We start from the raw sequence: 14,319 nt of genomic DNA on the forward strand, positions 1-14,319 counted from the left end.
CCTGAAGATATGGTAATAAATAACAACAAAATAAAACCAGTGAAACAGCTTGCTCTGGGGACAGGAAATAGGAGAGGAAGGTCAAGGGAGTGGTATTTTTCATTTAGAAAAAGAATTTTTTATAGATCTATTTGATTCTAAACTATGTGAATCCATTTGACTCTATGTGAAACGTTAAGAAATAACAGAACCCCCCACCCCCACACCCCCAGAAATCTAGCATGGTACCTGACTCATAAAAATTCAATAATGTTAATTATTTTATTATTATAATGACAAGAAAGATGACAATTTTTCACATCACCATAACACTCATGCTAGGGATAACAATGCTTCCTCTACTATAAATGCTATTTGATCTTTTTAAAACATGTTATTTACTATGCTTGGAATATATGGGCATGCTTAATGAAATAAAAAATTATAAAACATTCCAAATTTTTTTTTTTACTTAAGCAAAGTATCTAATTTTATACAATTTACACACAACTTTTAACCAATGAAACTATTTCACTTCTTGACATTCAACAATTGTAAGACTTTAACTCCCCAAGACATGCACTACAACCACAAAATAGATTCTGTCATCAATATGATGGTCTTGGCATCTTATATATAATGTTTCCACTTTAAATTAAGTCTTATTTACCAAAATAGAAACAGGCTAAGATAATGAACAGGAAGTTTATAAAAAAAGAATACGAACAGCGAATAACAACACTGACATACCAACCTCATTTGTAATGAAAGAAACACAAATTTAAAAAATAAGGTACCATTTTTCACCTATTTTGGTATAGATTAATTTTTTTAAAAAAGATCCTATCTACAGATGACCAGAGAGTATGTAGGTGGGGGGTGAGAGAGTGGTCACACATATAACAATAGCTAGAAGTATAAGTTGTACAGCCTTTTTAGAGAACGATTTGGCAATACTTATAGAGGCTCTAAAAATGTTTATTTAATTCCTTTGAACCAATCATTCCATTTCTAGAAATTTACTTTCTTAAGGACATAATTAAACATGTACCTCAAAATGTGGTTACAAGGATATTCAACAAATCACTGCTTATAGTAAAAACTGCAGACATTCAAAATGTCTAACACAGTAGAAAGAATGAGTAAATTGTGGCACACCTCCATTATGGCAGACACTGGGCTTCCCCTATATGTCATTCCCCCAGACTTCGCCTTAGCTTCTTCCTTACCCAACCCAAAAGTGTCAGAGGTCAACTTTCTCAGTGACCTGATCTGAGTCAACAGAAACTTTGTGGAAATTTTCTGGGGGCTCTTAAGAGGAAAAAATCTTCCTCACTGACAAAACTGAGATGTGAGAGGAAAAACAGCCTTTCCTGCCTTTTAGATACAATTTTTATGAAGATGTGAAGCTGGAAGTTACAGCAGCAGCTCTTACAACCACGAGGGAGACAAGCCTAAGGCAAAACCAATAAGCTGAGGCTAGGCAAAAAAAAGCGTCCTTAATGACACCTCTGAACTGTTTATGTGAGACAATAAATGTCCTTGGTTATTTAAGTCGATTATATTTGAACATTATTACCTCTGGTCAATAGCATCCTGATAGAAACCGTACAACACAATACTTTAGAGTCACTAAAAGTTACGCTACAGCAGTATATTTATGAACAGTAGATGTACAGTTCAGAGAAAAAAAAATTAAAAATAGTATGTTCCCATTTAAAAAAAGAGTAACTATGTTAATATGGAATCGTTTGCCAAGAAAAAGGTCTGGGAAGATACTCCAGGTTTTAGGGATAGTTACCTCTGAAATAGTTATCTCTGAAAGACAGGAATTTGAATGTTCCCTTCTTGTGAATTCACATTTTCTGTTGCTTTCTAAAATGAACATATATCACTTTAAGATTCTCCCACCAGTTTCTATTTCTTCAGTAAATCCAATGCGATTTTGGGGAGGAAGAAGAGGTAAACATGCATTCTAGTGAGCTATCCTGAACTGGGAGTCTGCCTTTTTAATAGGAAAAGTTGTTTCTTCTTTTTTAAACTGTTTTGTGAAATAAAATTTGATACTCTCAGGCATTTATTTTTTAGTGAATACAGAAGATTACAGTTTTCATTTCCCTTTTTACTTAGAAAATCATATCATGACTTTGTACCATTTCGTATTGAAATTTCTTCTGTGAAGCAAAAACAGTCCCAAAATGAAGGATCTTCAGGGGTCATAGGAACAGCAGATGATATTAAATCATTAAAGGTGAGAATAGTAAACTGCCTCTGGGTTGGTTTAGAATCACCTTGAAATGAAACCTAAAAGGGTAAAAAATTAGATTACCTCAATGTTATACTGCATATTAATCTTATGGTCAATTTTGTAATTAGGAAAATAAGAAATCAGTAATCACATTTCAGCAATATTAAATTATACTTCAATAACATTAAATTACAACACAGTAGCATTTCTAGATAATTGCTTCTACTCCTTATATTAGTGTTGCCAATATAACAAATCAAGAAAAATATGAAATAACCTGATTCTCAAACTTTTTGTAGATAAAAATAACCTGTGGTATTTGTTTAAAATGTAGATTTACTGAGCCACACATCCAAAAATTCTGATTCAGTAGATGAGTCAAAAAGGATCCCAAAATATATAACTTTAACAAGCAGGTGGGTTATTCTGATAGAGAGGGACCACCAGGCAAACTTTTGAGAAATACTCTAGAGGGTGCGTCTGATAAAATACCCATAACCACACAGAGATGCAACACTTCATTAGGAAATGACTCATTCAACACTAAATTTAAACTATATCTTATACTCCATGATAGAGCCCTTGTTCACAACTCAGCCCAGTGTGGACTGTCTTTAACATTCTATACATTCTACTAAAGATAGTACTTGGGTCTTCTACAGTGCTTTTACAAGGTTAATATCTATTTTATATGATGTAATTCTCATAACTATGCTGATATGGTTGTTACCTCAACTCTATAGATGGGGAAATTGAGGCGCAGTAAGATCAATCAATTTATACAAGCTTACAACACAGGTTAAATGGTAGACCTGAGCCTGAAACTCAGCCAGGTCTTCTGAATAGTACCCTCACCCTTTTCTCACTATGCCAGTGCTGCCTAAATAGGCTGTCTCCAGGGAAATAAAAAGAAAGTACTGCCATGTGCAGACATTACAAAAAATATAAAGCTCTATGGAATCATAAGGTATTAGCAGAAAGGGTAATGCTGAGACTTCAGCCCACAAGGACAGGTAACCTGGGTTGGAACATCTTCAGATTACAGGGGTCAATTTTAACATGTCATTCTTTTAAAAGAAAATAATCTATGAAGAATTTTAATCTTTTTAATCTGTCAAAGGCATGATCTGTAGACTGAGCTTTTTTTCTAAAAGTAATGATGCATACATATTGATCACACTACATTCTCTCATGCAGATTCCCTAAAAATAATAATAAGCATATAGTTTCAATTATTGTGACATTATCAGTATTCCTTAAATAAATACTTCCACAGAATCACAACTATATGTAGGCTGAGAGTCAAGACCCTAAGGTTTCTTTTTTAAAAAATTTCTCAACTTACCAATTAAATAGCAGAAGAAAGTAAAAATCGATTTTGATTGGAAGAATTGATGTTATGCTAGAATATATCACAAGATCTCTCACATTTTTGACACTTTGGAAATAATTTAGGAGAGTATTATAAAAAGGGGAAGGAGTTCAATTTGACAGATAATTCCATTACTCACTATCCCTCAACTTGGTACCCTTAATATTCAAAGACAGCCCCAATTCACCAGGAAATAAACCACTGTTAAGATGACCAAAACAGTGATTATCTTGAATATCTACTGAATATATGAATACTAGGACAGTACCACCAAAATTTTTTGTCATATTTAAGTGTATTTGAATGTGAAGAAGCAAGTAACATACTTTTAAAACATTTCTGTGAAATCCCAGATGATCTTAAGGATTAGATAATGAACACTTCTAAAGTCTATAATTAAAAAAAAAAAATGCCCAAACCTCTAACCTGATATAAACCAAATGATTATTTCTATCAATAAATAACAAATTCAATTTTAATACATGCTTTTTAGAAAAAAATCAGAGAAATCTTAAAATCTTACATCCTGATGTCTAGATCCATTGGGTTTCCTAAGAGCTACTGCAACAAAATGGTGCTCATCTATTTTGCTTTCCTGAAAAATAAAACATAAGTAAATAGAGAATACTAAATATAGAAACATAGATATATTTCTATTTACATTTAAAAAATTTCACTCCCCCCAACCATATACACACATACATACATATATATCTCCACTCCCCCTGATTTGAAGGAATAGTCACATATATTTTGGCCCTTTACTCTGTAATATTTCAATATGTATTTCCTAATAGGGACATTCTCTCACATAACCACTGTAGTTAATAACTTTGGTAAATTTAACATTAAAATAATACTTAAATCTACTATCTGTACTCCAACTTTTGTGAATTAATCCAGTAATGTCCTTTTATATCATTTCCCCACCTCCAGTACAGGAGGCAGTCTAGGGTCAAGTATTACATTCAGTTGTCACTGTCTTCCTAGCTTTTCTTTTGTCTTTTATGATGTTAGTATTTTAAAATACAAGCCCCATCCCCCACTTTTTACTAATAAACATTGGCTATTTTCAGTCTGATGGTTCTTAATGATTACACTTATATTATACATTCTTAGTAAGAATACTACATAGATAAAGTATCCTATCTAGAGGCACATCTAGATAGCCATCTGCCCTCACTGGTGGTTAGTTTTGTATATGCTTAAAGTGTACATTTAAAAAAATTAGATTGCAGCACTGGTTTATAAGCATTTAGTTAACTACATACTACAGCCGATGGAAAATCATGGTGGAAATTCATAGGTAAGACTTAAAAAATATGTAATTTCCTATTTTCCCCTATGAATGAGACAAAGGGGGAGGGGGCTTTAAAATATAATAGACATTGAGGCAGTTACCAGAGAAAAGTATGAACAACTGTTAAAAACTAAACAAAATTTCACCAAAAAGCCACTTTACTAAGGCAGTCTTCCATAAGACATGAGTTGAAATAGGAAACTACAATCAGAAATAGTATTACTTAGGGACTTTTCATCCTTCATCCTCTTCCTCATATCTTCATACGTTAAGATATCCAAATTAGCAAAAAATAAATAAATAAATAAAAGAAATTCAAAAGAGATAAATTTAGGAAAACACTTCAAGAGAAGAAAAAATAACTAGCTAAGTATGAGAAAACATTTAATAGGTCAAAGTTTGTTACCGTAAACAAAACTATTCTTTTTGAACATGGTTCTCCCATTCTTTACACTGAATGTATCAATAATATAAACACTAACATACAGAGATGTTTTGGCTATAATTATTTTTGGAAAACAACTTAGATCAGCAGTTTTTGTAGTGTCTGTAAGGCGGCATATTAAGAGGTAACTGTGGGCAATAACTAGTTTTCATCCAGCCTGTCCACTAAAATGCCACTTAAATGCTCAATTTGTTTACTTACCTCATTATAAGCTAAAATTCAATGAGACTGATTTCAAAATATTCACCATATCTACTCGGACCTCATCAACATCACATAAATATGAAATTTGAAAACAGCAAAACTAGGGAAGTTATTTTACAATGACTCCAGTTTATCAAACATTAATATTCGATGTCTCACTAGAATAAAAGTTCTATGAGGTGATCACCTTTCCCTAAATCCTTTCTGCCTAGTACATCTATAATAAATATTAGTTGAAAAAAGAAATGAACCCAGCAAGCTAGCTAGCTAGTTAAGCTAGTACATTCAATGCTACTGAACTTGACTTAATTTTAAGACTTTATAAATTTTCAAAAGTTTCCTAAGCTTATAGTTTTTTATCCATAAAACTATTGTGAATAACAAAATTTCCTTAAAATCTCCAACAAACCCAAAGGGAGCAAGAATATTTACTTTTTCAGGAGATAGTTTAGCATTAGATTACAAAGATTAACCTGCTTTAGTCAAATTTTATGTCATTTTCTTAGTATGTATTTTCACCTTATAAACAAAGTAAAATAAAAGTTTAAGGTATAACTTAAATCATTCAACTTTTACAATGTTTTCCCAATGGTAAAGTACTAAAGAAAATCTCATAAATGTTAATATATCTTTTATTTTTACATCTTTATTGGAGTATAATTGCTTTACAATGGTGTGTTAGTTTCTGCTTGATAATAAAGTGAATCAGTTATACATAGACGTATGTCCCCAAATCTCTTCCCTCTTTCGTCTCCCTCCCTCCCACCCTCCCTATCCCACCCCTCTAGGTGGCCACAAAGCACCGAGTTGATCTCCCTGTGCTATGAGGCTGCTTCCCACTAGCTATCTATTTTACAATTCGTAGTGTATACATGCCAATGATACTCTCGCACTTTGTCACAGCTTACCCTTCCCCCTCCCCACATCCTCAAGTCCATTCTCTAGTAGGTCTGTGTCCTTATTCCTGTCTTACCCCTAGGTTCTTCATGACATTTTTTTTCTTAAATTCCATATACATGTGTTAGAATATGGTATTTGTCTTTCTCTTTCTGACTTACTTCACTCTGTATGACAGACTCTAGGTCCATCCACCTCACTACAAAAATAACTCAATTTCATTTATACTTATGGCTGAGTAATATTCCATTGTATATATGTGCCACATCTTCTTTATCCATTCATCCGATGATGGACACTTAGGTTGTTTCCATCTTCTGGATATTGTAAATAGAGCAGCAATGAACATTTTGGAACATGACTCTTTTTGAATTTTGGTTTTCTCAGGGTATATGCCCAGTAGTGGGATTGCTGGGTCATATGGTAGTTCTATTTGTAGCTTTTTAAGGAACCTCCATACTGTTCTCCATAGTGGCTGTACAAATTCACATTCCCACCAGCAGTGTAAGAGTGTTCCCTTTTCTCCACACCCTCTCCAGCATTTATTGTTTCTAGATTTTTTGATGATAGTTATCCTGACTACCGTGAGATGATATCTCATTGTAGTTTTGATCTGCATTTCTCTAATGATTAATGATGTTGAGCATTCTTTCATGTGTTTGTTGGCAGTCTGTATATCTTCTTTGGAGAAATGTCTATTTAGGTCTTCTGCCCATTTTTGGATTGGGTTGTTTGTTTTTTTGTTATTGAGCTGTATGAGCTGCTTGTAAATTCTGGAGATTAATCCTTTGTCGGTTGCTTAATTTGCAAATATTTTCTCCCATTCTGAGGGCTGTCTTTTGGTCTTGTTTATGGTTTCCTTTGCTGTGCAAAAGCTTTGAAGTTTCATTAGGTCCCATTTGTTTATTTTTATTTCCATTTCTCTAGAAGGTGGGTCAAAAAGGATCTTGCTGTGATTTATGTCAGAGTGTTCTGCCTATGTTTTCCTCTAAGAGTTTGATAGTTTCTGACCTTACATTTAGGTCTTTAATCCATTTTGAGCTTATTTCTGTGCATGGTGTTAGACAGTGTTCTAATCTCATACTTTCACATGTACCTGTCCAGTTTTCCCAGCACCACTTATTGAAGAGGCTGTCCTTTCTCCACTGTATATTCCTGCTTCCTTTATCAAATAAAGGTGACCATATGCATATGGGTTTATCTCTGGGCTTTCTATCCTGTTCCATTGATCTATATTTTTGTTTTTGTGCCAGTACCATACTGTCTTGATTACTGTAGCTTTCAGTATAGTCTGAAGTCAGGGAGCCTGATTCCTCCAGCTCCGTTTTTCGTTCTCAAGATTGCTTTGGCTATTCGGGGTCTTTTGTGTTTCTATACAAATTGTGAAATTTTTGCTTCTAGTTCTGTGAAAAATGCCAGTGGTAGTTTGATAGGGATTGCATCGAATCTGTAGATTGCTTTGGGTAGTAGAGTCATTTTCACAATGTTGATTCTTCCAATCCAAGAACATGGTATATCTCTCCACCTATTTGTATCATCTTTAATTTCTTTCATCAGTGTCTTATAATTTTCTGCATACAGGTCTTTCATCTCCTTAGGTAGGTTTATTCCTAGATATTTTATTCTTTTTGTTGCAATGTAAATGGGAGTGTTTTCTTGATTTCACTTTCAGAGTTTTCATCATTAGTGTATAGGAATGCAAGAGATTTCTGTGCATTAATTTTGTATCCTGCTACTTTACCAAATTCATTGATTAGCTCTAGTAGTTTTCTGGTAGCATCTTTAGGATTCTCTATGTATAGTATCATGTTATCTGCAAACAGTCACAGCTTTACATCTTCTTTTCCAATTTGGATTCCTTTTATTTCCTTTTCTTCTCTGATTGCTCTGGCTAAAATTTCCAAAATTATGTTGAATAAGAGTGGTGAGAGTGGGCAACCTTGTCTTGTTCCTGATCTTAGTAGAAATGCTTTCAGTTTTTCACCATTGAGGATCATGTTGGCTGTGGGTTTGTCATATATGGCCTTTATTATGTTGAGGCAAGTTCACTCTATGCCTACTTTCTGCAGGGTTTTTATCATCAATGGGTGCTGAATTTTGTCGAAAGCTTTCTCTGCATCTATTGAGATGACCATATGGTTTTCCTTCAATTTGTTAATATGGTGTATCACATTGATTGATTTGCATATATTGAAGAATCCTTGCATTCCTGGAATAAACCCCAACTGATCATGGTGTATGATCCTATTAATGTGCTGCTGGATTCTGTTTGCTAGTATTTTGTTGAGGATTTTTGCATCTATGATCATCAGTGATATTGGCCTGTAGTTTTCTTTCTTTGTGACATCCTTGTCTGGTTTAGGTATCAGGGTGATGGTGGCCTTGTAGAATGAGTTTGGGAGTGTTCCTCCCTCTGCTATATTTTGGAAGAGTTTGAGAAGGATAGGTGTTAGCTCTTCTCTAAAGGTTTGATAGAATTCGCCTGTGAAGCCATCTGGTCCTGGGCTTTTGTTTGTTGGAAGATTTTTAATCACAGTTTCAATTTCAGTGCTTGTGATTGGTCTGTTCATATTTTCCATTTCTTCCTGATTCAGTGTTGGCAGGTTGGGCATTTCTAAGAATGTCCATTTCTTCCAGGTTGTCCATTTTATTGGCATAGAGTTGCTTGTGGTAATCCTTCATGATCTTTTGTATTTCTGCAGTGTCAGTTGTTATTTCTCTTTTTCATTTCTAATACTATTGATTTGGGTCTTCTCCCTTTTTTTCTTGATGAGTCTGGCTAATGGTTTATCAATTTTGTTTATCTTCTCAGAGAACCAGCTTTTAGTTTTATTGATCTTTGCTATCGTTTCTTTCATTTCTTTTTCATTTATATCTGATCTGATCTTTGTGATTTCTTTCCTTCTGCTAACATTGGGGTTTTTTTGTTCTTCTTTCTCTAATTGCTTTAGGTGCAAGGTTAGGTTGTTTATTCGAGATGTTTCCTGTTTCTTAAGGTAGGATTGTATTGCTATAAACTTCCCTCTCAGAAATGCTTTTGCTGCATCCCATAGGTTTTGGGTAGTTGTGTCTCCATTGTCATTTATTTCTAGGTATTTTTTGATTTCCTCTTTGATTTCAGTGATCACTTCGTTATTAAGTAGTGTTTTGTGTAGGCTCCATGTGTTTGTATTTTTTACAGCTCTTTTCCTGTAATTTATATCTAGTCTCAGAGCACTGTGGTCGGAAAAGATACCTGATACAATTTCAATTTTCTTAAATTTACCAACGTTTGATTTGTGACCCAAGATATGATCTATCCTGGAGAATGAGCACTTGAGAAAAATGTGTATTCTGTTGTTTTTGGATGGAATGTCCTATAAGTATCAATTAAGTCCATCTTGTTTAATGTATCATTTAAAGCTTGTGGTTTCCTTATTTATTTTCATTTAGGATGATCTGTCCATTGGTGAAAGTGGGGTGTTAAAATCCCCTACTATGAATGTGTTACTGTCAATTTCCCCTTTTATGGCTGTTAGTATTTGCCTTAGGTATTGTGGTGCTCCTATGCTGGGTGCATAAATATTTACAATTGTTATATCTTCTTCTTGGATCGATCCCTTGATCATTATGTAGTGTCCTTCTTTGCGTCTTCTATTAGTCTTTATGTTAAAGTCTATTTTCTCTGATATGAGTATTGCTACTCCAGCTTTCTTTAGATTTCCATTTGCATGGAATATCTTTTTCCATCCCCTTACTTTCAGTCTGTATGTATCTCTAGGTCTGAAGTGGGTCTCTTATAGACAGCATATATATGGGTCTTGTTTTTGTATCCATTCAGCCAGTCTGTGTCTTTTGGTGGGAGCATTTAATCCATTTACATTTAAGGTAATTATCAATATGTATGTTCCTATTCCCATTTTCTTAATTGTTTTGGGTTTGTTATTGTAGATCTTTTCCTTCTCTTGTGTTTCTTGACTAGAGAAGGTCCTTTAGGATTTGTTGTAAAGGTGGTTTGGTGGTGCTGAACTCTCTCAGCTTTTGCTTGTCTGTAAAGGTTTTAATTTCTCCATCATATCTGAATGAGATCCTTGCTGGGTAGAGTAATCTTGGTTGTAGGTTTTTCTCCTTCATCACTTTAAATATGTCCTGCCAGTCCCTTCTGGCTTGCAGAGTTTCTGCTGGAAGATCAGCTGTTAACCTTATGGGGATTCCCTTGTGTGTTATTTGTTGTTTTTCCCTTGCTGCTTTTAATATGTCTTCTTTGTATTTAATTTTTGACAGTTTGATTAATATGTGTCTTGGTGTGTTTCTCCTTGGATTTACCCTGTATGGGACTCTCTGTGCTTCCTGGACTTAACTATTTCCTTTCCCATATTAGGGAAGTTTTCAACTATAATCTCTCCAAATATTTTTTCAGTCCCTTTCTTTTTCTCTTCTTCTTCTGGAACCCCTATAATTTGAACGTTGGTGCGTTTAATGTTGTCCCAGAGGTCTCTGAGACTGTCCTCAGTTCTTTTCATTCTTTTTCTTTATTCTGCTCTGCAGTAGTTATTTCCACTATTTTATCTTCCAGGTCACTTATCCGTTCTTCTGCCTCAGTTATTCTGCTACTGATCCCTTCTAGAGTATTTTTAATTTCATTTATTGTGTTGGTCATCGTTGCTTGTTTCATCTTTAATTCTTCTATGTCCTTGTTAAATGTTTCTTGCATTTTCTCTATTCTATTTCCAAGATTTTGGATCTTTACTATCATTATTCTTAATTATTTGTCAGGTAGACTGGCTATTTCCTCTTCATTTGTTAGGTCTGGTGAGTTTTTATCTTGCTCCTTCATCTGCCGTGTGTTTTTCTGTTTTCTCATTTTGCTTATCTTACTGTGTTTGGGGTCTCCTTTTTGCAGTCTGCAGGTTCGTAGTTCCCATTGTTTTTGGTGTCTGTCCCCAGTGGCTATGGTTGGTTCAGTGGGTTGTGTAGGCTTCCTGGTGGAGGGGACTTGTGCCTGTGTTCTGGTGGATGAGGCTGGATCTTGTCTTTCTGGTGGGCAGGTCCACGGCTGGCGGCATGTTTTGGGGTGTTTGTGGACTTATTATGATTTTAGTCAGCCTCTCTGCTAATGGGTGGGGCTGTGTTCCTGTGCTGCTAGTTGTCTGGCATAGGGTTTCCAGCACTGTAGCTTGTTGGTCATTGAGTGAAGCTGGGTGTTGGTGTTGAGATGGAGATCCCTGGGAGATTTTCGCCATTTGATATTACGTGGAGCTGGGAGATCTCTTGTGGACCAGTGTCCTGAAGTTGGCTCTTCCACCTCAGAGGCACAGCACTGACTCCTGGCTGCAGCACCGAGAGCCTTTCATCCACACGGCTTTTTTATGAGAAGAAATTCTGCAGAATCATTTCAGAAACTGAGGGAGGAAAGTGAATGAAGACAAAAAAGACCCTTTTCCTGCAATCCCTGGCCTCCTGGTATGAAGACACTAGGACAACATTCAATATTTCTACTTATTAAAGCACTTCCTTTCAAAAGCAAAGAATTTCTGTTTCATCTAATTTCATCATTTGAAACTTTTTGGTGGTAAATTTAACTTTCCTAACAGAGACCAGTTACGAAAATTGAGAGCCTATGAAATCATGAGATTCCTCTTGGCATAAGAATTCATATTTCTTCTAGAGTATTAATTTTGCAGGTGTGAGATACAATACTCAGGTAAGTGGAAAATCCTTTGGAGGATTTGTTGTAATAAATAATGGATTCTTGATGATGTCCACGCTAGCATTTTAGGTCTACAACAGACACAATGCTAAGTAAGATACTGCCCCTGCCTTCAGGGAGCCCTGGGAAAGTAAAGCAAGTAGAGAAGTACAAAGATTATGAGGCAAAATGTGGTATGTTGTAAGAAAGAAAAAAAAAGCTTGGTCTTAAATGAAATAAAGAAAAGGCTCCTGAAATGGATTTAAATTGTTAAAGGAGAAGGCAAGGTGGAGATTGCGGCAGGGTGGATGGGTGGGTGGTGGTGAGGACACAGAAGAATTGAAACAAATATAAATACAAGAGGGTCGGAGATATTTAAAGAATATCAGAGAGCAGGTTGTGATTTGGCTGCAATGTGGAGTATATATAGGGAAACAATGGCCAAAAATGAAGAAGGATGAAACAAAATAATGGAAGAGGAACCCAGTTAGGAGGCTACTGCATTAGTCTAAGTTGGATGTAAACAGTGCCCACACTAAGCGTTTTCAGAGGGGAGCATGTCACTGTTAATTAGAGGGTTTGGTATAACAAGGGGAGGAGGAGGGGAACTTAAAATGGGTCTGGGCTTTCTTAATCCTGGATGACTGGATGGTGGTACCATCAAAAAAAGTAAAGTTAGAAAAAGAAAATAACTTGAAGGGCAATTATTATTTTGACTTATCTGCAGAATTTGTGGTGTCTGTGTAGTGTTCAAGGAGAAGTACATAGCAGTGAGAAATAGGAGTCTGAAGAGTGAAAGAAACTGAGTTAAAGGTTTGGTAGTCATACGCAGAAAGGTAGTGTGCTTGAAACTGCTAATTGTGAGAGTGGATTCATGAAAACAGTAGATGCCTGGGAAAATGTCTATAATTAGAAGGTAGCAATGAAATGTACTTCTTAAATATAAGAGTTTTAGGGTTCAGTCTGTTGTCTTCTTTTCTATACACTTCTAGACGGTTTCACAGACTACCTTCCACTAACAGCTCTCGTTTAATGACAAGCCTATTCTTTCCTTAAAGCTCTCAGCTTCTATTTCATAGCTAAACTCTCATCTTGAATGTTATTCAAAACACTAAGCAGATTTTTTTAAAAATACTCATTTGCTTTATAATTTTCATTTCATATTCTTCTTTTGTGTCTCCAAGTAAATAAACACTCCTTTTTCTCCCAGGATGCAGAATTTTACCATATGTCCTATGATGGCACTGTCCTTTAGTTCTGCTTAAATGAGGATAGTATCCTTAGCCTTCTGCACCATTAATTTGTGTGCCAATAGATACCTTCCATATCCACACCTGCAGTCTAGACCCTATTTCTGGTATCCTGCAGGCATTCTTTTAATGCTGCCTGCAGGAACAGGACTATTTTTTCCACTTAGCTTATCAATTCTCACACTAGGAAGAGAATCTATGAGTCTGAAGTAGTTCAGTTATTCACTGGCTATATGCATTAATTAATGAAAACCACAGTCTCTGACATGTACTATTTCTAGGTATTTGTCCCACCTCCAACCCAGGTAACAGTACTTTCTAAAATACTTTTAAAGGTACTTTCTAAAATACCCTGTGTGCTTACATTTAGTCATCAAATACGTATTTCTCCCATCTCCAACCCAGGTAACAGTACTTTCTAAAATACCTTTAAAGGTACTTTCTAAAATACCCTGTGTGCTTACATTTAGTCATCAAATACTTATGGAGAAAAAACCAAGCCATGGGGCTAATCATGTTTGGCTATGACTCTGTTTCAAGAAGTTGTGTCTACACAGTACAGAAAGGAGAGAAGAGCAAGATGGCTACAAAGTTGTCCTGTGCAGAGGTTTCATTTGGAGTTACCCATGAAAAGTAGGGAAGGGTTGAAACTTCTTCCTACCTTGTTTTCAGTTTACTAAAGCAGCTGGACTCTACAGAATAGGAACAGAAGGCAACTTATTCTCTCTCACCATTTCCCTTTAAACAAGTTCTGACAATTCATTTTTCTCTTTCCCTGGATGAAATCTTGATCAGATCTCATAAATGACATTTCTGGTCATTCTCAGTATCGAATTTTCTCTGAAAAATGTTTGACCCAAATTAAATTTTATTCTAATTTCATAAGAAATTCTTCCTCCCACTATCCTAGCTCAAACCTAATTCAGGGTTGGAAGTCTCCAGTAGGGAAAGGAAGT

At 35.3% G+C, this 14,319-nt stretch overlaps 1 protein-coding gene across 1 annotated transcript in view; it reads right to left on the bottom strand.

The window, feature by feature from the left end:
• Nucleotides 1-254: 254 nt before the first annotated feature.
• Nucleotides 255-14,319, bottom strand: part of AASDHPPT (aminoadipate-semialdehyde dehydrogenase-phosphopantetheinyl transferase) — a 31,601-nt gene continuing 17,536 nt past the window's right edge. Inside the window, exons 5-6 of the mRNA XM_082844510.1 lie at nt 4,123-4,194; nt 255-2,283 (exon numbers count right to left, since the gene is read on the bottom strand). Coding sequence (XP_082700636.1) covers nt 2,119-2,283; nt 4,123-4,194 — 237 coding nt within the window. The 3' untranslated portion in view covers nt 255-2,118. The remainder of the gene's footprint in view (nt 2,284-4,122; nt 4,195-14,319) is intronic.

The sequence above is a fragment of the Leucopleurus acutus genome (genome assembly GCF_964270905.1).
Source record: "Leucopleurus acutus genome assembly, chromosome: 8".
Taxonomy (NCBI): domain Eukaryota; kingdom Metazoa; phylum Chordata; class Mammalia; order Artiodactyla; family Delphinidae; genus Leucopleurus; species Leucopleurus acutus.